The sequence below is a fragment of the Actinia tenebrosa genome, unplaced genomic scaffold, assembly GCF_029948245.1.
Source record: "Actinia tenebrosa isolate PJP-AT-01 unplaced genomic scaffold, QUT_ActTen_1.0 PGA_scaffold4__44_contigs__length_22323623, whole genome shotgun sequence".
In the NCBI taxonomy this organism is placed as follows: domain Eukaryota; kingdom Metazoa; phylum Cnidaria; class Anthozoa; order Actiniaria; family Actiniidae; genus Actinia; species Actinia tenebrosa.
In genome coordinates, this window is record NW_028292581.1 from 4,012,374 (window position 1) to 4,039,997 (window position 27,624).

Genomic DNA, 27,624 nt, shown 5'->3' on the forward strand with positions numbered 1-27,624 from the left:
AATAGGATTAAAAAGACAGATGACAGCGGATGTTAAATCAAACGCTGAAGAAAATCGTTCGACAAAGAACACCATAGAGATTGTGTACTGAATACTTTGTGATGGAACTTCGGGCAGAAGTAGGCTATGGTTTACTGGCTATACTCATCACTTTTGTATTGGCTTGGCCACTTCTAAAAAGTGTTATTAAAGTAAGTCAAATTTTCTTTTCTATTGCGATTTTTTTCAGGTGATGATTAAGATATTCGACAAGCTAAGACCGGCTTTTTTTTGTGTGTGTCAGCAATTTTGATTTTGGGTTTCACAAAGATTTACTTGCAATACTAGTAGACCATATCGGGTACTGTAGGCAGTGCTCTGGTGGCTATCATCTCACGAAACCCACACTTTTCAACTATCAAAACAATTTCAGATTTTCAATCCTTAGTATTAAGTTAGTAGTATAGGGAATGGGGGTTCCAGCGCAATCTCAACACGGGGCAAGACCCGTGTCAAAAATCCACCTACGGACGACCCCCACTCCAAGTGTGGTTGAGGGCAACAGCGCACTTAAATATGTTAGTCTATATATGGAGTGCGAAGATTGTAAAGAGTTTGCTTATGATTTCTGTGTAAAGTGCTTGAAACCCAAGTTTGTACCTACTAAGCCAAATAAGTATATTTGTTGTGGTAAAAAAATGCAAATAGAAGACGACACGTCAGCACAGTGTTACGAGTGTGGTAAGAATATTCGTAATGCCGTACCAAATGCTACCAGAGAGCAGTATTACGCCAATGGAGGTCGTAAGAAGACCCCATATAAGAGAATAAAATACTTCAGGGGCTGGATGAGTCATATCCAAGGTTTACATCCGGTATATTTAAGCGACGAAGTAAAGAAGAACATCATAGACCATTTAGAAGAGCCAACCCCACAAAGCCTACGGAAAGCGTTGAAAAAATTAAAACTAGGGAAATATTACAAAGCTATTCCCTATCTTTTGTCTGAAATTACCGGTAAGTCTATTTATGGCAAGCCGAATGTAGCAATATTCAATTCAGCTCGTTTATTCAACGTTCAACCATATTTATTCAACGTTCAACCATATTTATTCAACGTTCAACCATATTTATTCAACGTTCAACCCCTTATTCAACGTTCAACCCCTTATTCAACGTTCAACCCCTTATTCAACGTTCAACCCCTTATTCAACGTTCAACCCCTTATAATTCAACGTTCAACCCCTTATTCAACGTTCAACCATATTCATTCAACGTTCAACCATATTCATTCAACGTTCAACCATATTTATTCAACGTTCAACCCCTTATTCAACGTTCAACCATATTTATTCAACGTTCAACCATATTCATTCAACGTTCAACCCCTTATTCAACGTTCAACCATATTTATTCAACGTTCAACCACCCCTCCCCAATCCCCTCCCCAAGGTTTACTCGTTCCCGGTTTCCTCTCGGCCCGACTACAACAGCCTCGGGCAGAGGGGAGCCTAGGAACAAGGTTGAAGGCGACCTGGCCTAAAACAGAGCCCAGTTACACCGCGTACGTTGTCAGATTTGATCGGTTACGCACGTGTTTGGATTTGGGCATAGTTATAATAGAGATTGGGGCAGTAATGGACAATAACAATAAAAAATACTTGGATGATCTGGCAAAATGCCTAACCGAGGCAGGAAAGATCTTAAATCAGATGAATGGTTCTTCGAATCCATCAACTTCTACTGGTCTCTCTAGCAGAATGGAATCTGCTATTTCTTCGGTCGGGAGAACAGTCAATAGAGCTCAATCTATGGTCCAGAACTCTACAAACAGAGGGCTTTATTCCCGTTTAAATGAACGAGAACGTCTGCGAGCCATTTCAGGTATTGTTTATACTTTTCTTTGGAGATCCCATTGTTCAAAACCTATCGTAGTTTTCGTGACTCAGGCTTACACGTGGTAAAAGCTGCCATTTTGTAGCGCTGCGCGAACGTAATAAAAATAAAATATACTGCAGTATGTCCTGCTCTCGGACCCTCCATATGATTCAAGCGTCGTTTTATAGTACTATGACTATGGATTTCACCGAAGTGTGGTATGCACACTGAGACGTTTGCTACTGTGCTAATAAACATAAACGTTGTAGTCTGCATTCCTTTCTACAGTCGGTATCCTTTTGATTAGGGATAGACCATTATATTTAGGGGGAGGGGGGGGGGGTGGTATGAGCAAAAAGATTTTTTAAAAATTATTATATTACATGGTTGGAAAAAAATATTGTTGTTGAGGGCTTATCATATTTTTTTTGCCAAAAAGTTTGATGTTAAGGCGAATCATTGATTTTGTAAAAAGGATGCTGTAACAAAGCCAGTTTAATTTTGATTAGCTTATTAGATGCAGAAGTTTTAACTATTGCTTATGCTTATTAGGTACTTCTGCCTCATCTGCACAAAAAAAGGCCAAACCAATGGAAAAGACTTTCGAGTTTGTTCTTGTAAATTCCAGGGGGCAGCTCAATGAGAGTGATTCATTGCTCTTAGAAGATGATGCCATCATACTGAGAGGCATTGTTACTCTGAACTCTAACATGAATGAACAAAACATTCGAGCATGCTTGGCTGAGGCAGTTGTTATAAAGTTTCCAACTGTGGCTCCACAGGATTTGGAATTTTTAAAAGCAATTAGAAGAAAATTGTCAAAGCCTGTAAATGCTGGTGAATTCTCCTTCAAAGAAGTAAAACTCCTTGCAGGCCAGGGAAGCATTTATATAACCCTGAAGGATGGATTTGAATGCTTGCTTGATGATTATATTCAAGGAAGAAATCGTGAACCCAATGTAGAAGGTGAAGAAAGGCAGGAAACACCAGCACCAGTCACTCAAGATGGCAGGGAAAATAACCATGGCCAAAATGTAGAGGATTATGAAAGCCTTGTTCCTTCTCAAAAGCCACAAGAGGAAGATGACGGCGACCTACTTAAGTCTGCATGGGGTGGGAACTATGATGTTGAATCAGCAGTGAAAGAATGCTTGAAAGCATGTGAGGCAGACAAGGCTACTAACCCAGTTGAGGTATTAAGATGTGCACAAAAATATATTGTGAAGGGACGACCACTTGATACTACTGAAACTGAGTCAAATTTGGAAGGAGAGGTGAACTTTATTGATGTGAACAGACAAAACTTGTTAAAAACTGCATTTGATGAAATTGAAGAGATTGAAAACCTTCAGCTCACTTTGCAAGTAACCTTTTATGGTGAAGTTGCACATGATAATGGGGGGCCAAGAAAGGAATTCTTCCGTTTATGCCTCAGAGAGATTAAAGAAAAATATTTTGACAATGGATTGAGGAATCTGCTTTCTGATGACTATATAAAGGTTGGCATCATCATGGCTCTTAGCATGCTTCAAAATGGGCCAGTACCAAAATTTATGGATGAATCAATGTTACAAGAGTTGTTTCAAGAACCCAAGCCCAGCATATGCATTCTTAAGCTACGTATGGGGTTTGCAAAGATTGGCTTGTACCAAATTGCAAAGGCTGTCCCACAGTTAGTACACTTGATGCGACCCTCTCAATCGTATAATCTTACAAGAAGAAAGTTGATTTCCTTACTTGCACCTTCCTTCTCAGATGAAGGGTCAAATGCAAAGAGGTACGAAATGGCTGTCTATGAGTTATTCTTAAAGTATGTCCGAGAGGCTACCAGTGGTCGTAGGGCAGCCATCACCATTGGACATATCTTACAATTCGCAACTGGTGCTGAAGAAGAGCCAGTTCTGGGCTTTGCAATTCCACCTAGCATCTGCTTCGCCACTGCAACTAGTAAGAACAAGTGGGCTTTTGTGCCTACTTCAAACACTTGCACCCAGACATTGTATTTACCCACTGGGTCACATGATTGTCCTCTTCCTTCTGAAGAAGAGCTCTTTGATGTATATGACAGTGCCTTTGTTAATGTTTATTTCGGTCTGGCATGAGTATAAGAAACTCCTGCCTCAATGTTACATAAATCATGAACAACCTAAAGAGATTCATTCACAATTGAAAAAAACTAGGACAAGAATACAATGATGAAATTTATTTTCTTCTGATATTTTAATGATTGCCAAAAGCAAAGCACAGAAATGTAAACTTGAATGTTTGATTTTTTGTGTTCTAAATTTTCCGAAGAGATATATTGGTGTTGCTTTAAACAATTTCCACATATAAGCTAAAACCAAAAAGTTGTTACTGTTTATTTTTCTAAAAATGTTGAAGATATTTATGAAAGAAAATTAACTATGATATACATAGCTCTAAAAGATGCACTGTTATATTGAAACTATTATTGCTATTGAAAAATCTATTTGTTATTTCCTTTTAATTTTTGAAGAAATTACTGGTATGTCAATTCTTAGGTTGCTAATAGCTGGGATTTCATTTCTTAGAGCCTCCTGGGAAAAGGGATTTCATGTAATGGGACTGGGATATTTGAACCAAAGAACAATAGGAAAATGAAATTGAGGATTGAGTAAAACTGGCCGAGATTGTTGGATTTGAACTGGGATTGGAATAAACAGTTTTTGGTTGGGATATGGGATTAATAATAATTAGCACCCCCTTTTTGTTAAGGATTTCAGCTTTACATTTTTAGGAAAATTATGTGAAACTAGGGTGGGTGTAAGGGTGATTTCTAAAACACATCAAAATTTGTTATTCAAGGCAGAGTAACAATTCCAGGATCAATTTAAAGCCATGGCTTTTCTACAACCAATTCATATGTGCATTTCAAAACAACTTAATATGCAGTTGAAAACTATTACAATTATTTCTAGTATTAAACCTGCAGCTTATTAAGACCAAAATTTACAACCTGTATTCAGTCTTGGCACTTCCTGAGTATTTAGTTTTCATGACAGGTTCAGAACCCAAAAAATTAATGATCAAATTATATTATTTAGAAATTGATTTTTGTTGATGGTGGAGGGGGAACTGAACTCGGGGGGATGAAAGTATTAATACACAGAAGAGAAATTAGAAGAAAAAAAACTTCCTTACAGCAGACCCTGGATTACTGAGATGTTAATTATGAAATTTTTTATTTTTTATGCATAAATTCACAAACTACAGGTGAATCAATTTGGTTGTGTTGTATGAAAAATTAAAGCTCTCAGACTCAATATCACAATCTAAATTTTTAATGGAGACTAGCAATATGGTGTGACAGAGTCAAAAGACACTATTTTGGACAGTAATTATTTAGTCATAAATCTATATTTTTAATTAGGAATGCCTCGTGTACACATAGGAATGTAATTCTTTAGTTAACTGTTTGCGTGGAAAATGCGTAAGCAAGAAATAATTTCCGTACGTAATTACATTACAGTGAGTCATGCCTAGGTTTGGCGCTTGTTTACGTAAGTTCGTGTTTGGGACATCCTGTTTGCGCCTAGGGCGTGCAATATTGCGTAGGATGTGTAAGGTCTTAAGAATGCAGGTTTTCCCATAAAAATAGGCCCAAACTAAGCTTAAATCAGTGTAGTAAAAGTTCTTGAAGACGTTGCACATATCAAGACAAGGAATTCTCTACGATGTAAAGAGATATCCTGTAATCTCGTTCCCGTTTTTTTTTCATGTATTGTAAAGTTGTGTGAATTTTTCAATAAATTCTTTTGTCAAAACCACTTGCAATCTGATTCATAGCTGAGCGCCTTGCCGCCGGTTACAATGGCTTGCTATGGTGTACTACTATGTCAAATATATATAAGAAAACAATAGAACAAGGGTCTCCTACATCATAAAGTCCATTAGATTCATATCGAAATCATGGGGTTCGTGACTTTAATCTTTATTCATAGCATACTCATTTCATTTCTTCAATTATCTCTTGAGTGAGACTTAAAACCTGACAATATATGTCTACTCCCAGTTCACTTGATTCCTTCAGTGGATCAATCCTATCCAAAACGTATGCCTTTATTAATTCTTCATTATCAAGATCTATTGGCTCAACTATCACATTATTTTCCTGTCTGGAACGTGATGGACCTTGGGCATCGTATCCATGCATGGCTAGATCATCTGGCTCTTCATCCACCAATCCATGCGCTAATGGATTATTGGCATGCATCATTCCATTTGTCCACATCTGGATGGGGGACCAGTTTCTCTCTGTACGTACTCTGTGGTGATTAAAAGCCTTCATAAATTCATTCATTGCCTTATTTATTCTGGGGATAAATACCAAGTGTAGAGCAAAAAGATGGACAGCTTCATTTACTTGGAGTATTCCAGTGGATTCCATGGCATAAAAGGTGTAGTAATACAGATGGCAAACACATCTGAAAACATCTCGCCACAACCTTTCAATGCGCTGATTGTGAGTTGAGGGACCTGCTATAAAACTTCCTCTTCCTTCACCTCTAGCTTTCACCATGGCATCGCATACAAGGACATTCTCTACACCTTGATCCACTCTGATTCTTGATGGCCAGAGATCACCATCAGAATTAATTGCATTTAAAAAGAGTTCAAGAACAGTTTCTGAAAGGTTGTTTGAATTGCAACTTAAATACATTATTCTTCTGGAAATTCCATCGATGCATCCATGAATTACTAGTTTCCAACGAATCAACGAATCAACGAATGGTGCCCATCAAGATGCCATAGAGAGTTTGGCCATGGCACTTGATAAGTTCTTCGAGACACCAAGGCACCCCATCTCAAGACAGTGTTTTTAGGATCCATTCTAGCCATACTTTCTCTTATTCTTTGCCTTTGAATTCTGTAGCCAAGTGACTTTACGTAGCCAGCAACGTAACCCTGGCCAGTGGCTGATCCATGAGTTGACAAATATGTTTTAACTATATCATCCAGTATTTCGTCAGACAAATCACTAAAGCCTTTCATATCTTGTAAATGAAATTCTTCTACTCTTCTGTATATTGTCCATCTTGAAACGCCTAAATATTCTGCAATCTTGGTCCAACTGAATCCTAGTGCACGAAGTTCTTCAAGGGTTTCACAAGAAATATCATACGAAGGCCTACCAGGTTTTAGAGAGCAAGTCTTGGTGGCCGCCATTTGCCCAGCAACAGTTGTAGGCGTGACAGATCCCATACTGATGTAATGTGACCAAGAATTCAACACATCTGTTAGATATTTTGACAACAACTCGAGTTCATTTCTATCACTTGGATCCACGCTGAAGCAATCACACAGTGTCCTGGTCAAACAAACAGCCATGTCAAGTACAACACTATGTGCTTCGGCAATCTCTCTATCAAATGGCTGCTGACTAATTTCCTTTGTTTTCTCGAGAATAGAGATTAAACATCTTGGAACCTCTTTCTCAAGATCGACTTTTTGATCGGTATCCGCCATATTCTAGACCACTGGGCTCTGTTTTAGGCCAGGTCGCCTTCAACCTTGTTCCTAGGCTCCCCTCTGCCCGAGGCTGTTGTAGTCGGGCCGAGAGGAAACCGGGAACGAGTAAACCTTGGGGAGGGGATTGGGGAGGGGTGGTTGAACGTTGAATAAATATGGTTGAACGTTGAATAAGGGGTTGAACGTTGAATAAGGGGTTGAACGTTGAATGAATATGGTTGAACGTTGAATAAATATGGTTGAACGTTGAATAAGGGGTTGAACGTTGAATAAGGGGTTGAACGTTGAATAAATATGGTTGAACGTTGAATGAATATGGTTGAACGTTGAATGAGGGGTTGAACGTTGAATAAATATGGTTGAACGTTGAATGAATATGGTTGAACGTTGAATGAATATGGTTGAACGTTGAATGAATATGGTTGAACGTTGAATAAGGGGTTGAACGTTGAATTATAAGGGGTTGAACGTTGAATAAGGGGTTGAACGTTGAATAAGGGGTTGAACGTTGAATAAGTGGTTGAACGTTGAATAAGGGGTTGAACGTTGAATAAGGGGTTGAACGTTGAATAAATATGGTTGAACGTTGAATAAATATGGTTGAACGTTGAATAAATATGGTTGAACGTTGAATAAACGAGCTGAATTGAATATTGCTACATTCGGCTTGCCATATCTATTCCTGAGGTTTCTGATATGACAAAAGCCGAGTGGGTGTTTTGTCGGCTGGATAAGGATATTCCTTATTACCCTGACGTAATCTATGAAATATTTTACGAAATTGACCCCAACCACCCCCTCTTGGGATGGATTCCAAGAAGATAGTGGAATTAGCATAAATCTTATGGCATAAGATTACGCGTAATTTCTAGACTGACGTTCGACATGTAAATAGAATCCCGTCACGATATTTACTGAGCAAGCTTTCTTTGAAGCTCTTCTTTTGCCTCCTGGTAGATCTTTTTGCGAGATTCCTCGGAAAGATCTTTTACGACTGTTTTTTTATTCCTTATGTCCGTCTTTAGTTTCTCGTATTTGTCTTCTTCGGCTAAGATAAGCGAGAATTCTACGTCGTCTATCTTTCTGTCACGCTATTGTCGTGTCATGCTTGGATATTTTGCTTGACAACTGTTTCATAATACCCGTAGCAACAGCAGAAATAATACCACAGGCTGCCCCAACGCCGGCCAAAGGAACTCCAACGATTATTCCCGGCCCAGTAAGCGAAGTAGCAACGCCGGAGCCCGTTAACACGACAGATATGGATCCTGAAGTTATCGCAATCTTATGTAGCGTACTCCGGGCTCTGACGTACTTTTTTCGGACTTTTTCATAGTGTTTTGCCTGCCCTTCCAAGTAAGCCAAGATTAAGTTCGCTTTATTCAGACGAAAGTTTTCGGCGTTTAGTTCGTTAGGTGTAGTATAGGGAACATCTGGGTACAACTGAGGTGCTGATGGTATAACATCCATTATATATACTAATGTACGACGCTTTTGGGAATGATATCGAGGAGCAGCCACATCATGACAGCCGGGATTATGCCAACTGGAGGGCCTTTAGGAAGATGTTTCCGCATGCAGACCCTAGTAAGTTTGAGCGTAGACCCGATGGGATTTACTTTAAAGGCTCCAGAATGTACAGCAATGCGGACTTGGAGCCAAAGGCGACCGTTAAGCATAAAGAAAGGCAGCCTAATTTCCCGGAGAATTTATTACCGACAACAGAGGGTTACCCATTTTACGACAACAAAGGTGGAGCGGATGACTTTGCTAAGATGGTTACCTCCTTAGAAATCCCCGTGGGTCCTACGACTTTCAAGACAAAAGTCAGAGACATCTTTAGAGAAACTGCCATGAAACATAACTCAGGGAAAGAATCCAGAGAATGGTTATCAGGTCCCAACATGCGGTATTGGCCGCAGCAGTTAAACTTTGCTGTCTGGGCTGCTACTAAAGGATGTGGTATAGCCTCGGATATGTTCCATATTCCTTTCCTGCGATTTCATGTTGCTTTTACTATTCGTAGGATATTGTTTGAGTTAGGAGCGCCGCTTCCTAGTGACACTATCTTTAACCCGAAGGATAACAAATATGACAAAGTCGCATGGGAGCGATTAAGGAATGAGTTTAAGCTTACCAACCCCGATTTTCGTAACGAAGAGGGTACCGCCCATGGTTTAGGAGAGACTTACACCTATGCTTCGTATGTTGGTGCCAGCATAGAAACGCCGGGCATGGGGTATCCTAGCTCTTACGAATTCTTGGACTTAGGAGGCAGCGGAACGAAGGGTAATTTAATTTACTACATAGAAAGCAAAGAAAAGTATCCTTGGGCGCCTTTCTTTGCCGCAAAGGGCATTGGACTGAAAAACCTAGCAAGGATTAATCGAAGCATCGAAGCCTTTGTTTACTGCATTCTAGGGGCCCAGGTTAGCACTCGCAGCCCCATCGTAGATGCCTCCGGTGCGTCACAGGAAACGCAACAAGTATTCCTTGTCCTCTTCGAAAGCGCTGTTATCGAGAATGAGATCTCTAAGTCGGTGCAGAGATATCAACTTGCAGTGCAGCAGTCTAAAGTGCGACTGGATTACGCTTTGTCGCCTGGTTGTTGGTTGATGCCAAGTAATTTGGTTATCAACGCCAATTCCGTCGTGGGTTACAACAATAAGCTGCAGCGAGCTACCAAGGACATGAAGTTTGGGGTGAACGACGTGAACTCTGACACTCTTAGAAGCATCCCCCATTTCGTGGAGAAGCCTAAGAAGGAGCACGTAGAAAAGCCCGCACCAAAGAACGTAAAGAAGAAGGTCCTGCCTACGATACCCGAGGAATATGACCATAACTTACTAAAAGCCGGCTTAGCCGCCGCAGGCGTTGGTCTGAGTTATTATATATGGCGATGAACAACCCCTACGTAGCTGGAGTAGATTGTGTTTAAACGACTTACACAGGCGAGAAAAAATACACCCAGGCATCTTGGGTTGATGTCACGGGCATGTCCGTGAATTTGAATTACTCAGGAAAGAAGTTAATCCTTTGTAGTATTTGCATTGGCACGAGTAGTCACGCCAACGTCGGCTTTAGGTTCCTGGATGAGAATGGCGTACTGCAGCCTATGAGAAATAAGACGAACAACAGGGAGCCTGCGCATTTCTCCGTAGAGCCCAACCCCGGCAGCGCCGAAAATCTATCGGTTTGGACTTTCCACATGGTCGCCGATTGCCATGGGAAGGTAAAGCTGCAAATGCGCGTAGATGACACCGGGAGTGTTTGCATAAACAGCATAGAAAATCAAAGGGATACTATCTACAATCACAAGACCATTAGCACTCTTGCGGTAATGAGTCTATAGAAGGGAATTTATTCCCTGAAATATATGAACCCACACGCGAAGGAAGATTGGTTTCTTCATTATTTGGAGGAGAAGGACTACTTAGAACAGCATTGGCTTGACACCGGGCTGTGGGTAAAGGTTGGGGACCTGGGATTGATCATGTGTACCATTAGCATTTCGACGGGGTATTCGTGTAATGTCGGGTTTAGGATCGTTGATGAGAATGACCATCCATTACTACCCTACAGAAAAAAAGATAATAATAGGAACCCAGCCCATTTCTCGTCGGAGCCCCCGCCAAGAAGCGGAGAAGACTTAACGCCGGTAACTTTTCATATGATAGCCAATTGCCAATATGCGAAGTTACAAGTTCTCCCCAACGACGTTGCCTACCTTCGGATAAATGCCGCCCCGTCAAGAAATTCCCCGACGGATGCCACTTGGAATCATAAGCCCATTAGCACCATGAGCGTGCTGCCGCTAGTTCCGCATTATCAAGGCGGTGCGAATACTATCTTTACTTATCCCCAGTCGAGAACGCCTCGGATGCCTGACGACGATAAGCCTGATAAGATTAACCCTTCATCTTCTTCAGGAGTACCACTCCAATAGCGACGACCAAGATCCAAATGTTGTTGCCCACGAACTTCAACAGTTCTCCGCCGGCCCTAAGTGCCAAGGAAACAACCGAACCCAGCAGCCCAGGAAGACCGGCTGCCATCTTTTTTCCCAAGTCCGTCAGCCCACTGCCTAATTTCTTCACGCCCGCGCCCGTAGCCTTAAGCGCGTTAAGGATTACCCCTACTACGCTCGAAATAGCGACCGCAAATGCCAGTGGAACGCCATACTTCACCAGAGCTCTTTTTACCTTTTCCTTGGTGGTAAGCCCCAACTCCCTTTCCAGGTTTTCCTTTTGTGCCTGTAATTCCGCAACTCTCTCCTGAAGGGTTTCTACTTCCCTTTGGGCTGCCTCCCTTTCTTCTTCGGGGCGCGCCTGGTCGTTAATTACTTCCTGCTTTTCGGATATGTTTTTTTCCAGGTCTTCGATGGCCTGAGTTCTTTGCTGGATTTGCTCTTCTTTAATGTTGATTTCAGCAACTAACTGCCGCCGCTCCACCAAAGAACCCTCTATGGCGGTTTGTAAGTCCTTAACTTCCCCCTTGCTCACATCCAGGTCTTGCAGGGCGAGCTCGAAGGCCTTTTGGGCTTGGTTCCTATCGCGCAGGGCTTTGTCTGTTTGTTCTCTAAGTTCTATCATTCTTTGGTTTTTGTCGTCAAGTTCTCTTTTTTGAGCATCAAGGAGTAGTCGGTTTTGTCTCATGTAATCTGCCTCCCTTTCCTCCATTGTCTCCTTTAGTTCTTCAACTTCCCTTATCGCCTCGGGGCCTTTTTGTTGCCGCTGCATTAGGGTCTTGAACTTCTCAAAGGCTTCGCTGGTGTTTTCATCGTTTTCTCTTAGTCTTTCCACCAAATTAGGTCTTCCTAATGCGTCTTTGATTTCTTTTGGGAGATTACTGGTGAGCCTGCCGGAGTCTCTCCTTTGGTAGAGATTATACCACTTATCCCTTCCTTGATACTGGATTTGAATTTGCCCCTTATCTCCGGTTTGGAAATTAAGGCGGGCCAAGTCCACATTTGGAAATTTCTCCCTTACGTCGTCTAAAAGCCCCCTTAGCATTTCAGTTCTTAGGTCCGTGGAATCCAAGTTTTGCAATTCCAAGTACTCCGGAATAGATCTCCCTGGGTTCCTCGATTGCCACTTGTCCTTTAAGGAACGCCAGGCCTCGCGGGCCCTACTTCCGAACCTATTTCGAAGCCTATCCCAAATATACTCGCGGGACACGTCGTCATTTGGGATTAACGTATCGTATTCTTCATCGTTAATGTCGACTTGGCCTTCTTCGGTAAGGGGGTCAAAATCCGTTCCTTCTACTTCCATTATATATGATAAGCTCAAAGTTAAACCCAAACGTATTACCTAAGCAGGTTGGCGGACTGAAAGCAGAACGCACCTTTCACCGGGTTACATTCACACCTTCTAGCGCAAAGCCAGGAGAAACCTTGTACGTAGGCGTGCCCCGCCTAACGGATAACCTAGTCTTAGTTCCTGGTACCTTGGCTTTAAGGTTCGACCTAGCGGTACAGTCAAGCCCCACAGATGAAAGGATTATCGTTAACAACGTGGGTCGCAACATCGTTTCTAAGATGAGAATCAAGTTCGCCGGGGAATCCTTGCTGGACTTAAATAGGTACGATCTGTATACCACCTATAAGGATCTATGGTTGACAGCCTTTGACCGCGCGCAAAGGATAGAACAAGGAATTGGTAGTGTTATCCTGCGTAAGGTCCGCACACCTACGAAAACGCAACCTACTGACGGCAGCGGAGAAACCGCAGTGGCAGACGCAAAGCGAATAAAGACCGCCTATGGTAGCAAGTATGTCATACCATTAGACTTTGAAGTAATCACGAATCACGGTGTCTATTACCCAAGACAGCTTGCCGAACTGCAGTTTGAAGTAACTTTAGCAGATGCTAATAACATCATTGGTGGGCTAAGCACTGCACTTACCACAACAACCCCATACTCTATTACCAACTTAGAGCTACAGTACGAAACGGTGTACAGCGAAGAGCTGGCCCGTAGCGCTGGCATGGAGTACAGCTCTGGCAAGGCATTCCTTTACGACCACGTAGTGATGTATAAGACGTTTAGCTTCTTGGATAAGACGGATGAGGTTATCAACCAAAGCATTAACCTCCCCCGAAGAAGTCTCACGGGGTTAATGCTGGTGTTTGCCAAACCCTATGAGGCTGGTAAGCGCAACTCCGAAGACTTTCACAACCCCAACATTACTAACGTCGGCGTGAATATCAACGGAGTCCCAAACAAGGTTTACTCCCAGGGAATAAAGCCTGCAGACGTTTACAGGGAGGCAATGCGCAAGTTTGGCGACCAAATTAGCCCCGAGGAATTCTTTAAGGATAAGTATGCGCTGTGGATTGACATGCGCACCATTAACGACGAAGACCTACATGGTCAGGGTTTACGTCTAGTAAATACGCAGGACGGCATAACATTGGAGATCAAGCGCACCAAGAATGCCGCTGCGGGCGACGGCGACAAAATAAACTGCTACGTCTTCGTCGTGTCTGACGCGCAACTGAGCGTAGAAATGAATCAGCTAAAGAGCGTTGCATATTAATGTTAAAATATTTCTTAAATATACAATGCTTCGCGTATTTGAAAACAACGACACCAAACTGCAATGCATAGTGCAAGGCGAAACTTTGTACTTCAAAGCAAAGGAGGTGGCTTTGGCGTTGGGCTATGAGCGCCCTAGAGATGCAATTAGAGCACACGTATCTGAGAAATACCAGAAAAAATGGGTTGATCTACAAGGGGCTGCGAATCACCGCTCCTTTACTACGCAACCAAATGCCGTGTTTATATCCGAACCTGGTTTGTACGAACTGATATTTAGCTCCAAACTACCCAAAGCTGTGGAGTTTCGTGATTGGGTCTTTGAGGAAGTCCTACCCGCGCTAAGGAAAACGGGTAAATATGCAATAGAAAGGCGGTTTGGCGGCCCAAACAAGTTAGTATTCAAGATCGAAAATGAAGCCGACCTACACGCGAAGGTCGTCGACTACACACGTAGGTTTTACCCCGATTTCATCATAGCGCCGGGTCTTGGCGAACTTCAAGATTCAGACAGCAAGCGAATAACCTGCTGGCGAAAAGGCTACCAAGCCGGTCAACCCGACCTTTTAATCCTAAATGCGCATAAGAAATACCGCGGGTTGTGTATTGAGTTGAAAACCCCAAAAGGAAACGGCGTCTTATCCGCGAAGCAATCTAAGAAAATCTCACAGCTTGATGTAAATGGTTACCTAACGATGGTTAGCAACGATTACGACATTATCTGCCGTGCCCTGATGGATTACGCGGATGGCATTCGTATTCCCTGTAAGGGCTGTGTAAAGCGGTTTAAGTCCTACGCCACTTTGAAAACGCACCTAAAGATATTCCATAGGTATAATGAAGCTCAGCTTGACTCACTGGCGTGATCTTGTCCACGGTAAAGCATACGAAATAAAAAATTACGTCGTCTTTGAAGACATCGACCGTTTACGGTTAGTCCTCAAAGACTTAGAAGGCAAGGAATATTCCCTTTGGGCGCCGGATTGCGTGCGGTACGTAATTCAGGGCGAGGAATTCACCCACTTACGCAGCTATGGTAAGGTAAATGGCCGATGGAAGTTCGACATTGAAAGAAGAGTCACTCCATCTCCTCTTTGTAGTTAAGCGCGTCTGCTAAAGTCCGCTGCGCTTTAGGATCCGCAGAGCACCAATGCCCCACAAAGGATCCTTCGGAGAATACCCTGTCGCAATGAAGGCAGGTGTATTTTTTACGCGGTTTTGGGGGCGTAATGCAGTCGGCAGGTGGTTCGCAAGTAATACAGTCCATATATTGAAAGGGCGATCAGGAATCCTCCTAAGAAGGCGGCTGCGTAGGCTAGCATATACCTTTAAAAGGGGTCCTTATTTTTATTAATGTTTCTTCTTTTCTTATTGAGTTCTGCATACCTTCTACAAAAGGGGTCCTTATATTTATTAATGTTTCTTCTTTTCTTCTTAATAAACAATCAAAGAATATTAATAAATATAAGAGTGTGTTTTGAGACTCTTTGCGCAAACCCTACTTTACTAATCCTTACGGGCTTTCCTTACCTCCATGTTTTGAGCATGCCAATCATCAAAGCGATCCAAGTACTCCTTAAAACCGCGGGGATGATGTTGCGGGCACAAACACTGCCAGATATGATCGTCTCCTTTCCTTAAGCCGCCACACGCGTCACAGGGCGCACTCCAATACTCTGCGTTCTCCCAGCGCGTACCTTCGGCGCGGTCGAACTCCGTAAAGCGTTGGTCTATTTCTTTCTTACGAAGAGTTAACTTCCTTATGGTTTCCGCTGGGCAACATCTCGCAGCGATATCACCATGCTCCTCGCATACGACGTCCAAATCATAATTACCACGACATCTATGTTGATGCCATGCGTCCGTGAGACCTTCATCGCAGCGCGCACACACATCCTTTAAGCACACCCTATTTTCTTGGTGGTATTGCAACATTTGGGGCGTGCTAAAGAGCCGATTGCAATCAGCACAGCGTCTTTCCTTAGACTTCAAACACACCCTTCCTTCCACGTGATATCGCAGCGCCTGTTTACTGCTAAACTGCCGGCTGCAAGTGCCACAGGTGGTGACGTTATCCACCTCTTTAAAACATACCTTCTTTTTTTGGTGATACTGCAAAGCCTGTTTGCTACTGAACTCCCTGTCGCAATCCTTACACTTCATTATATAATAAGAATTTATTAACCCTTATAAGGGATACCGCATGAAGTCCTTAACGGAATCTTTCGCCCAGCCCGCCATCGTCAAAAGCGCACCAAACCTCTCCGCGCGCTTCAGACCGCACATTTCATCGTACAATTCCTGCACGCGCTCTTTTAACCGGTCTATCTCCTCCCTTTGCATTTCTATGGTGTCTTTTTTATCTTTTGCGTCGGTGGCAATCCTTCTTACTGCGTCCACTGGGTCCATCGTATATATAATGGATCCGAACCATATTCCCTGCAATGCTCTGATCGTAGGACCCACCGGCTGCGGCAAAACGCAGTTCGTAGTGGAGCAGCTATTAGGACCCTTTAGATACCGTTTCGACTATATCGTGCTGCTTTGCCCCACCTACGTGAATAACCGCACCTGGGAAGGCATAGGAGTGAAAGATGACGACTTCTTCGTAGATATCTTAGATCCTAATGAGTTATCCAGCCATTTGAAGTTTTGGCACAAACAATTCCCCAAGGACACGCAAACACTCCTCATATTGGATGACATTGCCTGTGGGGATGACGTAAAAAAGCGCACTTCGGAGTTGGTGAAGCTCGCCTTTAGCGGCAGACACGACAATATCAGCGTTTGGTTGCTTTCCCAGCAGCTTACCAGCGTCTCTAAGCCCTTCAGGGAAAACATAGGTTCACTTGTCGTATTTTATACGCCCAGTAAATCTGACCTGGAAACCATCTTAAGCGACTACGGCGGTGAGATATCCAAGGAACAGTTACACGAATACATGCGGCATTTAAAAACGCACCAACATTCCAAAATGATCTTCTCTTTGAGGTTTCCGTATTCCATTAACATATATGGACATTGAGCAGCTCTTAGATGAAGTCCCCACACAGTTAGACGAAAGTAACCTTAAGGAACAACTCAACATCCTCGTGTCTTCGGGAAAGTGTAAAGAAATGATAGGTAAGGAACTTACCCATGAGCAAGTTAATAAGTTGTCAGAAGAGGAAGTTAAGAAGTTCCATAAGAGATACGAGGCCGCCCTTGCAAGTAAGACCACGGACGCCGTAGCAGACTCAGCCATTAAGCTGGCCACCAAGCTTCTCGGACTTGCGCTGCCCATAGACGACGTGGAGCAACTACGGAAGGACATTAGTGATGACTATGTCATCGCCCAAGAACTTAAGATAACCTGCGGGTGGTTGTCTTTGAAGTGCGGTAAGTTAATGGCAGTCGCCTCTGCGGCACTTCACGTAGCTCAGCACGTCGACTTGAAGGAACTTGCGGGCACCTTTGGTGCCTCTTGGAAGGACTTCAAAAAGGACAGAGAAGTCGAAAAGGTCTTCCAGGCAGCACTTGCTGAGGTACCTGATCAAGTCGCCTCAAGTACTTAGTCAAGTCGTTGTCAAGTCACCTCAAGTACTTTGTCAAGTCGTTGTCAAGTCACCTCAAGTACTTAGTCAAGTCGTTGTCAGGTCATTATTAAGTCGTTCTCAAGTCGTAACCAAGTTACTTGTCAAGTCCTTCAAGTCCCTTAATATAAGATGAGTGGCACCGAAGAACAACCACCCGTAGAAGATACCAAGATTACCAAGGCTAAACCTCCAGGCAGAGTCGCTGCCGGAAAGAAGCTCGCGGAGATGAACAGGAAGAACAAAGCCAAAAAAGAAGAAAAGGTGGAAGAGAAAGAAGAAGAATCCTTTATTAATCCTGGGTACGTCATTGGCGCGGTAGGAGTTGCTATAGCAGCAGGCAGCCTTTACTTACAATGGCGGGCTACGAAGCCAAAAGTAGAACCACCAACATATCACGCGCCCGTGCACGCACCTGTGGAACCAGCTGTTAGAAAAAGTAAGATCCCTGAAATGGAGTAAATTTATCACCCGCGGCGACCTAGATTTTCCTTCTCGCTTTGTAATATAATGTCAACCGCGTTATTGAAAACTGTTGAAGAAGCAGCTATCATTACTTCCATCGTTGCGGGTATTGGTTGGGTAGGTAAGAAAGTGCTCAAAGAAGACTTTACTGAAGACCCAAGCAAGAGCTTCGCTAATTTTGCTAAAATGACCGCTGCCGTAGGCGGGGCTATCATGGTAAAGGATTACCTACGGAAGGAAAAGTACCTCCCTACGACGTAACTCGCGAAAATCCCTGTGATTTTCTAATATATAATGGCTAGCGTGGTCGCAGGTGGAGTAATTGCAGCTTTAGCATTCACTGGAGCTAATTATGGTGGTCAGTATTTGGATAGATTAGTTAGAGGTGATCGCAGCGGAGATTTAGCCGCCGAAAGGAAGAGACACGACTTAGCGCTGGAGAAATATCAGCGAGACGTGGCGGCTTGGAATGAAAAAAGACAAGCTTACAGGGATTGGTTGGACAAGAATTACCAAGACAAGATGCAGGCGGATAAGAACTTCGAAAACACAGACTACGCCTTTAAGCTCTATGCGCAAGCACACCCCGCGACATTAACGGGGTTAAAAAGGCCTCAGTTTAAGAATTACTATCAGCCTTCTAAGAAACAAAAAGATAGTGAGTTGGTCTTCGTAGGAGTCGCAGGGCTGGCAGGAGGCGTAGCTTTGGCGTATCTGCTCTAACGAAGGGGAACTGTGTTTCCTGAAATATATGATCGTCTTTTTGGAAAGCGACAAGAATGACTTTACCACTTATTTGAATCCCCCCATTAAAGCCCATAAAGTTCGGTTGGTTAGTTGCTCTTTGTACAATTCTTGGTATAATTTAGTCAATGCCTTGATCACTGAGCATAAAGGCGGCGGCAATTATCAAGGCGTATTGCTGCCCGATGGACATTACACACCAATCACCCTTGCTAAGGAATTAGCAAAACACGGTTATACGCTCACCACGGGATTGCCGCACGAAATGACCCTCAAACATAATATGCCAAACTATTCAGTAACTTTTGGAAAGTCTGACCCATTGGGATCTTTATTATGTGCCTCGGGCAAGACAATTACCGACACAGCCATACCCGTGAAATGGAAAGTCGCATCCTCTTACGAAGTCTATTGCGACTTGGTCCATAGTTACAACAATGAAGAAAAGTCTTCTCTCATGTCCAAGTTTCTGCCCAGAGGTAATCCATTTGACCTGGTAGAATACACTCCCATTTCTTTGAACTATGATTTGTCTAATTTGGTAGAAAGCATAAACATCACCATTAAAGTGGACGGAAAGACGGTGAATTTTAACGGACGTAAGATCAATCTTGTCCTATCCTTCGCTTGAATCAAGCGAAGCGCGATTCTATTCATATAATGGGCCGCGTAGAGGACAAACTTAAAAGGATTTACTATGGACCTGAAGGCTATTGGAAAGGAGCGTCGGCTATCAAGAAACTCGCGACCGCGGCCAGGGTATCAGATGAAACGGCTAAGAACTGGCTAAGAAAACAAACCCTCTGGCAGGTTTATCTTCCCGTGCCTAAGTACATTCCCAGGCCCAGCTTTACCGTAAATGCCCCCAATGAAGTTCATCAGGCGGATTTGCTTTTCTTACCGCACGACAAGGTGAGAAGAAAGACCTATAGGTACGCTTTGACCGTAGTTGATATCGCAAGCAGATACAAGGACGCCGAACCCATAACCAGCAAGGATTCTGGGGAAGTCGCAGAAGCCCTAGGTAGGATTTATAAGCGCGTTTTGAAATGGCCTAGGCTGCTGCAAGTGGATGCGGGGACGGAGTTCATGGGCGTGGTTACCAAGACCCTGAAAGACCACGACACTAAGATTAGGAGAGCCGAAGCAGAGTACCACAGGGGTCAGAGCATTGTTGAAAGATTTAATAAGACCCTGGCTGAGCGTCTCTTTGGATACCAGTATTGGAAAGAGCTGGAAGATCCCTCCAAACGCAACAGGGAATGGACACAGCGGCTCCCCCAGGTCGTCGCGGCTTTGAACAACGAGGCGGCCAGGGCTACGGGAATGAAACCCAAGGATGCCATAAAAAAGAAACACGTGGAGCACAAGTCCTACGTCAGAAGTTCGAGGGCGGTCTTCCCCCATGAAAAAAAATTAGGTAATGTCACAGTCCGATATCTCTACGGACCGGGTGAATTAGAAGGAGGATCCAAAAGAGCTACGGATCCTAATTGGTCTTTGGAAACTTACCAGATCCGAAGCGTAATAGCTAAGAAGGGTCAGCCCATCTTGTATTATCTTCACGATGGCCCCACACGTGGGTTCGTCATGGAAGAACTGCTTATCGTGTGATGTCCGAATGCTATCGTATGCACTCCGTCATCACACATCCATCGCTTACCGTCAAATGCAGACAGTGACACCTTCTCCTGCGTGACGTTATGTATCTGATGACCATAGCTGCGCAGGCTGTTCATCTTATGCCGCTGTTCCTTGCGTGTTCGTAATACGTTGAGGTAGGACTCGTGCGTAATGTCCTTCTTAACCACGTACTTTTTTACGCCTTTAGCTTTCTTTTCTACGCCGTCTAACTTTAGCACGCTGTACATCTTTGGTTTCAGACCCACGTACTCTACTATGGGTTTTCCTAACATTTCGTCTTTCATCTTCCCAATTACCTTCTTATTCTTCGCAGAGTAAAGGAAGTGCTCCTTCGGGTAACCGCTGGTGTCGTACTCGTCTATGTCGGGGAGGCAGTCTTTGTAAACGTCTTCCGTTTGCACTTCTAGAATTAGGGAGTCGGTGTCTGTGTATAGGAGGCGACAGCGGTCTCCGTACTTTGGCTTAAGCTTATCGTAGTAGAACTCGTACATAAGCAGCTTCGATAGATCCAGCACCGTAAAGCCTGTGTAAACGGGCTTGTTTAGTAAGAGGTTTACCCTTTTCATGTGAATCACGTAGAAGTTCAGCATTTCTACGTATCTAACGAAGCCTGGCTGTGACACGTATGCTTCTGCTTCCTCTTTGGTGCTGACTATTTTTACGCTTACGCGCTTGCGGATGTTCTCCATTGTCTTTCCGAACACGCTGTTGTTCATCAGTTTGAAGAGGTTTTTCTCGAAGTCATTTTTCGCTGCGGTACGCTTTTGCGTGTTAAAGTCAATGTAGGGGCGCATCCAGGGTTCCTGCGTGAATTTTAGGACTCTGTGGATCTTCTCTACGCGCATTCCGTGTCGCACGTAGAACTGCAGGTTGCGGTAATGTACCACATACTTCTTCTTATCCATCAGGTTCATAGTTAGTTTCCTGTACGGTTTGTAACCAGGGCACATTTGCTTTTGCAGCGGACTTAGCTGCTTAAATGGTATCTCTATCGCTTCTGGTGCTAAGGGGAACTCATTGTGTTCGTCGTGCAGGCGCTCTGGGTACTCCAGATCCACTTCTAAAACGTAACCCTTGTCTTCCTCCTTTCCTACCTGCATGTAGAAGTCTATCGGCTTCACTGGATCCCATTCGAAGTCTCTCACAGGTAGGTACTGTGACATTGCCCAACCATAAAGGTTATTCGCATCCAGGTAGTAAATGTATGTGGTTGGTTTCTCTGGGTCGTGCTCTACTAAGGGGTTGTTTGCGCGGGCGTAACGTCGGCTGGGTCCGCATACGCCGCCACGAATACCGTCTTCCATAAAGCGGTACATGTCGTACTCCGTTAGGAGATCCAACTGCGCATTTGTCTTCTTTAACAAAGCACTCCAGCTGAGCCCAGGAGCCGTGTAGAAATTAGCGGGATCCAATCCGTAATATTCCATAGCCATCTTTCTGAAGCTTTGGAAAACGTCTGCAAGCAGCACTACGTCAGACCTTAGGTAGATGTCGTGGTAGTCCCCCATGTTCTCACAGGAGTACTTTTCCCACACGTCTAACGCATGCTGGTACTCCTCATCCTTTATGCCGGACTCGTTTAGGGTGCTGTAGAAGCGATCTTTGGGTGGTAGGGACTCTTTGAATCGATCCCAGGAATCCATGTATTCGTATGGGTAGACTCCTTTCCTTTCCGCACCATATTGACTGGAAATGGGAAAGTTGGTGTTATACTTTACGAGGTTTGCCAAGGAGTCCGCCATAAACTGCTGCGAATCTAAGAACTTTAGCTTACCCACAGTTACGGACATGTAGCGCTCTTTGTTGTTGGGTATGCATTTGACGTCGGAGCCGTCTGTTCCTTGTAGTAGCAAATGGGAGTCGTAACCGCGGAGGTTGTGAAAGAACACCGGAATCTCCATATCTGGATTTACTTTGAAGTTTATATTGCATTTCCAATGAGCCGCTCCTCTGTATTTACCAGTGATGTGGCAGTGATCCCTAACCTTATCCACATAGAAATCCTCAACAAATGCTTTGTGGCAGTGAATGCAGTGCGTGGAGGGCTTTCCCGGCTTCTCACCTTTCTTAGCATACTTCCCGCATTTAAAATGAGCTTCTCCTAGATACTTTCCATCTTCATCCCACGCTTTCTTGGCTCGTCTTCCAAACTGAAGAAGCGTATGTTGGCAAATGTGGCATTTTTTTGCCTTGTTAAAAGCCTCCTGGTTCTCTTTGGTAAATTCCATCTTCTTTGGACGTCTTAATTGTTCTCTTATCTCCCCCTCCTCTTCTCGCAATGCTTCTAGAAACTCATTAGCTGCGTTCTTACCTCGGTAAATCACAGGAGGGTTTGCTTTACCGTCTGATCTGACTACTATGTAACCAAAGGAGCAGATCTCGTGTAATCCTACCTTATTCGTGGCACCACGTTTCTGCTCTTCCTTAGTTATCAACGCTTCGAAGTCTGCATATATCACGTAAGGCACTTGCATCTGCTTTTGATGGTTTGCGTATGAAAGCTCTTTGTTGGTGGGCATCTGGATCCGTTGCGCCACTTCTTCGACTCCGCGGCAGATCTCATCGTGTTTCTTTAGGGCATTTAAGGATGTAAATGACAGCAAGCAGCAGTCGCAGAAGTACTTTTTGCCTTTGTGCTTAGTATGTCTGTAGAATAGTCTGCTAATGTGTTTAACCCATGAGTAGTGTCCGCCGTGGTAGAATAAATGTACGCGCTCTCCTTTACTTTTTGACAGAACTAACGGTACTATCGTCTGCTCTCTGACTCCGTAAACGTTAATTGCTAGATCGTTTATTTCCTCAAATATGGGGATGTCTATCAACTGCATGGGAAATTCCACACCATCCCACTCTAAATCGTCTGTGGGATACTTACTTGTCCTACAGGGATCCTTCTCTGCTGGATACAGTGCAGACCTGATTGCCCACATAAAGCATCGATTGTCTTCATTCTTCACGTTTACAATAGCCTTCTTCCTTTCTACCCACGTTGGTAGCGGTACGTAACTCCCCCCTCGTATGGGTACGTACCTGGCTATACTTATCTCTATTCCTTCAACCTCCTCTACTGTCCAACCCGATCCTTCTTTCGTGTAGTTAGACAGCGACTCCATTATTGCTTCTAAGGCTTCACTGAGTGACCTATCCAGATTCGTGGATTCTAATATCACTAACGACTTTGATCGCAACATTGCTGTCGTCATTACCTCGTCTTTTGACAAACTTACTTCTACCATTATGCTCGCTTTCAGGGCTCCTAATTCTTCTATACCTTTTCGGAGAGTCCTTTTAACCTTCCTTTCTGACTGACGCCAAAACTGTCTAACGTCAATCTCACCGTTACCGGGTATTGACACCGTGCTGAAGTTGCTTTGGGATTCCATCTATATAATAGGAAATATTTTATACCTAATACCAAGCACTTTTTAGGTCGTCGTAGTCGTACTCACAGTCCTGACAATGCCAAAACAATTTAACCTTAGTCTCAAACTTCTTACCACATCCACAATCATAACTGCTCATACACTTCGTCTTCATTTTCAAATGCTTTTTCAAATCCGCTTCTTTCTTAAAAGTTCTCTTACAATCTTCGCACTCCATATATAGACTAACATATTTAAGTGCGCTGTTGCCCTCAACCACACTTGGAGTGGGGGTCGTCCGTAGGTGGATTTTTGACACGGGTCTTGCCCCGTGTTGAGATTGCGCTGGAACCCCCATTCCCTATACTACTTAAGTTTGAATCGTACGAATAGTTACAGCAACTGCACGGACAAATTCGATATATTTCTTTATCATATATTACATTTGACATGGGTCTGACGTCACGAAAGTCACACGAAATTAAAGTGTTACGAAATTTCAATTTCATAAGGTATTAATTATTATTAATTCCTATTACATAACATTTTTCTTTAGATTCTTTTTTAAGTGCTCTTTCCAAAGATCAAAAACAAATTTTGGTTTTCGCCCAAAGGTTAAGTTGTCCATCATGACCCATCAAACGTTTGCCCTTTTCAGCGGTTTTTTGAGGGAATGCCCGTGGACTCGTGAAAGCCATTCAACATCACATTCTATGATTTTTCTTATTTATAGTTTTTGATTATCTACTGGTGCGTACCATGGAGAAACAGCAAAGGAGAGAGAATGAAGGGCGAGCCGCCAAAGTTACCCTACGGACAAATCAACCAAGTAAATTTCTTTGGACGACCATTGAGTAAGAAGTACGGGCCGGTATATTACATTTGGCACTGCTTGACACCTATCGTGTAAGTAGAATCCTATAGAGTTTTTGCACCATCATGTGATGGCAGCCACGACAGGAGGCACAACATACTGAGTCTTTTTATCCTGCCGGGGAACTGAATTCTTTCTCACGTAAACCAGACATTAGGACAGATTTAATTGTTCCTGCCTCCTGTCATGGCTGCCATCGCGTATGGCTCTGCAAACATAAAATATCTACGCTAAATAAAACAAACGAGTACTAGCGAATTTATTGGATAATGTTGGGATATGGAATCTAGGATAGACTCTTTTATGAATTAACTGCCTTTGTGGCAGGAACACAGTGAACCCAGCACAAGACCGCCTTTGTGGCAGGAACACAGTGAACCCAGCACAAGACTCCATGATATATGATACAGCATACAGCAGTTTAGCGCACGCAAGTAACTAAAATAAAACGGAATAAAAAGGGTTTGATATTACAAGATATGGTCTAGGGACCGACAAAGAATTCTTCGAAGTACCTCCCTGATTAGTCTCCCCCGCAGTCGTTCTTAGTGTCATCACACAACGCTCCCTCCCGTTGCGTGACGACATGCACTAAGAACGGCTTCGGGGAGAACTGACAACTACAGACAAGTACAGAAAGTGCTCACTACCATTTTCGTTCCTTATAAAGTGCTTCATGTCTTGTTGTCTTCCTCTTCCATACATCATAACATTTTTCTTCGTCATTTTTCTAGTTTACTAGCCGATGCAGAGGCTATTCGCAGTTTCTACACTGATCACTACTCTCACAAACGAGACAGAGATTTCACAAGCTTAGGATGTGTGTGGAAGCAAGTATTGGGTGACTGCCTGGCAAACAGTCATGGACGAGATGAAGTGAAGAGATGCCGAGGACCTTTCGAAAAGTATTTCACTTCGAGTATGGTCATGAGTGTCCTGCCGATTATTGGTCGAGAATGCAGATCATTTATAGCAAAGGTTCCCAAGAACTCTCCAGTAGACCTCATGAAAGAAGGCCTGTCAAAAGTAACTCTTCGCGTACTGATACAAATAGTTTACGGAGAAGAAGTTCTTCAGAAACACTTCACGAGAATCCTACAGATCAGCGATCAGCTTCAAGACACGGTTGACCTGTTTAACGTTGGTGAGACTAAACTACCATTTTATTCCAAACTACCAACTTCAGTTAATCGACAAGCACAGTCCTTTAACAAAACATGGGCAGACTTCAACAGGTTTTTGTTTGAGGAGTATGAAGAGGGACGTCTGAACTCTTCTGGTGACGGGCTGTTCTTCGTCATGATGGAGCAGCTGAGGTCTAATTCCCTTGAATTAAAAGAGCAAGAGGTGTGTTCTATTATCATGTTTATCAATATAAATATGTAGTTAGAAGACTTGAAATCCAATTATTAGACCCAAGACCATCCCCTTGAGAACAAGGGAAGCCATTTGGGGAGAATGCATTTGAGAGAGAAGTACAGGGGTGCTTATGACCCCTAGAGGCCACACCCAATACATCGTATTTCATTCCGTAGAAAACCTATTTAGGCGTTTTGTTTTCCCACTTAGGATTAGAATAACTTTATTCACACTCAGCGAGATATAATTATGAGCAAACATGAACTTCACAAAAGTGTACAAGTTTATTCCACTCGTCTTGAGAACAAGATTCTTTGTTTTATTTTTGTTTAAGTAATATATCTTCTCTTGCTATTGGCGAGAAATGAATAATACTCAAGAAAATGACATGTGGTAATTGATAACAGGAAAACAGTGGGTTTTAACCATATTGACGGCTTTAATTTCCGTCTTGCAGCTGTTTCATTCAGTAGACGAAATCCTTCTCCTAAACATCGATGTCAGCTTCGCAGCCACTTCATTTGCACTCGCCGACATTGCACGTCACAGCGACGTCCAATCAAAACTAAGAAATGAAATAGACGAAGCCCTCGAGGGTCAAGATCCTTCGATATTCCAAGACCTTGATAAAAGATTACCTTATATGGAAATGGTGCTGAAGGAAAGTGCCCGGATGCACCCTGCACTGGCGTTGAGTTTACCAGAAAGAACCGTTAAACCGTTGACGGACATGGCAGGATACTTCATACCACAAGGGGTGAGGATTTTGTAACTAAATTCTGACACTTTCTGAATTCTTCAGTAAAATGTAGGTGCAGAAAGCTATTGTTAACTGACATAAGTGGATGGATATAAGGCAGTTTTTTCATCTCGTTTCCAATGCACTATCTCCCCCAACTCCTTCCCAAGACCACATTTATGACATTGATATGATTCCTCAATCCCCCCAGAGCCGTCACCGCAAGCTAACTAACTTATTTATCTCAATTTCCAACAGACACCAGTGTGCGTCGATACTCACTCTCTCAACTATAGCGAAAAATATTGGAAGAACCCGGATGAGTTCAAACCTGAACGTTTCGCCGAAGGCACACGTCAGGTTCCGGGTTCGTACTTCCGGTTTGGTATGGGACCTAGAAAGTGCCTTGGTTATCGATATGCTTTGGCTATCACGAGGATCGTTGTAGCGTCTGTTCTTCAAAAATACAAAATTAGTTTGGCCGATCCTCTTGGATCTCCTAAGATCAAAACCAGGGGAATGCCTTTCTTTACTCCTTATATATGTACAGATGTGGTGTTTACTGAGAGATCGTCTTAACAAGCACAGTGCACGCAAAAGACAGACAGACAGGCAGACAAAAACACAGAGAGAAAGAAAGACAGACAGACAGAGACACAGAGAGAAAGACAGACAGACAGACAGAGACATCGAGAGAAGGAAAGACAGGCAGACAGATAAATAGACAAAAGGACAAACAAGCGAACCAAAACTACACAACTTGGTAGGGTAACTGGGATTACATAAACTAAATTCCCTTCTAGATCCAATGAGGATTTAGAAGTTAGTCGACTTTTGCCAACCCGGCGAGGAAATTTGAGCAAAACATTTATATCTCTTATCTCTATTTAAAAAAAAAAAAAGACTTTAAGAAAGATAAAAAATACTGTAAAAAATCCAGGAAAATTGTCTGTAAAAATAAAGCTGCCTTGAAACAA

General features: G+C 43.2%; 2 protein-coding genes and 1 pseudogene across 2 annotated transcripts; 2 read left to right on the forward strand and 1 right to left on the reverse strand.

Moving 5' to 3' along the window:
- On the forward strand, positions 1-27,624 carry LOC116306000 (uncharacterized). The gene is made up of 5 exons (XM_031716023.2): positions 1-191; positions 24,409-24,581; positions 25,284-25,896; positions 26,366-26,665; positions 26,906-27,624. Exons 1-5 carry the CDS (start codon positions 102-104, stop codon positions 27,224-27,226), a joined length of 1,497 nt encoding a protein of 498 aa, XP_031571883.2. The 5' UTR covers positions 1-101; the 3' UTR covers positions 27,227-27,624.
- Positions 2,250-5,646, forward strand: LOC148906886 (uncharacterized). The gene has a single exon (XM_089036668.1). It carries the CDS (start codon positions 2,449-2,451, stop codon positions 3,958-3,960), a length of 1,512 nt encoding a protein of 503 aa, XP_088892794.1. The 5' UTR covers positions 2,250-2,448; the 3' UTR covers positions 3,961-5,646.
- Positions 5,795-7,462, reverse strand: LOC148906887 (uncharacterized; annotated as a pseudogene).

Coding starts and splice junctions, on each gene's coding strand:
- LOC116306000 (XM_031716023.2), top strand. CDS start 102: ATGGAACTTCGGGCAGAAGTAGGCTATGGTTTACTGGCTATACTCATC. Junction 192..24,408: donor TTCTAAAAAGTGTTATTAAA/GTAAGTCAAATT, acceptor TCTTATTTATAG/TTTTTGATTATCTACTGGTG. Junction 26,666..26,905: donor GATACTTCATACCACAAGGG/GTGAGGATTTTG, acceptor AATTTCCAACAG/ACACCAGTGTGCGTCGATAC.
- LOC148906886 (XM_089036668.1), top strand. CDS start 2,449: ATGGAAAAGACTTTCGAGTTTGTTCTTGTAAATTCCAGGGGGCAGCTC.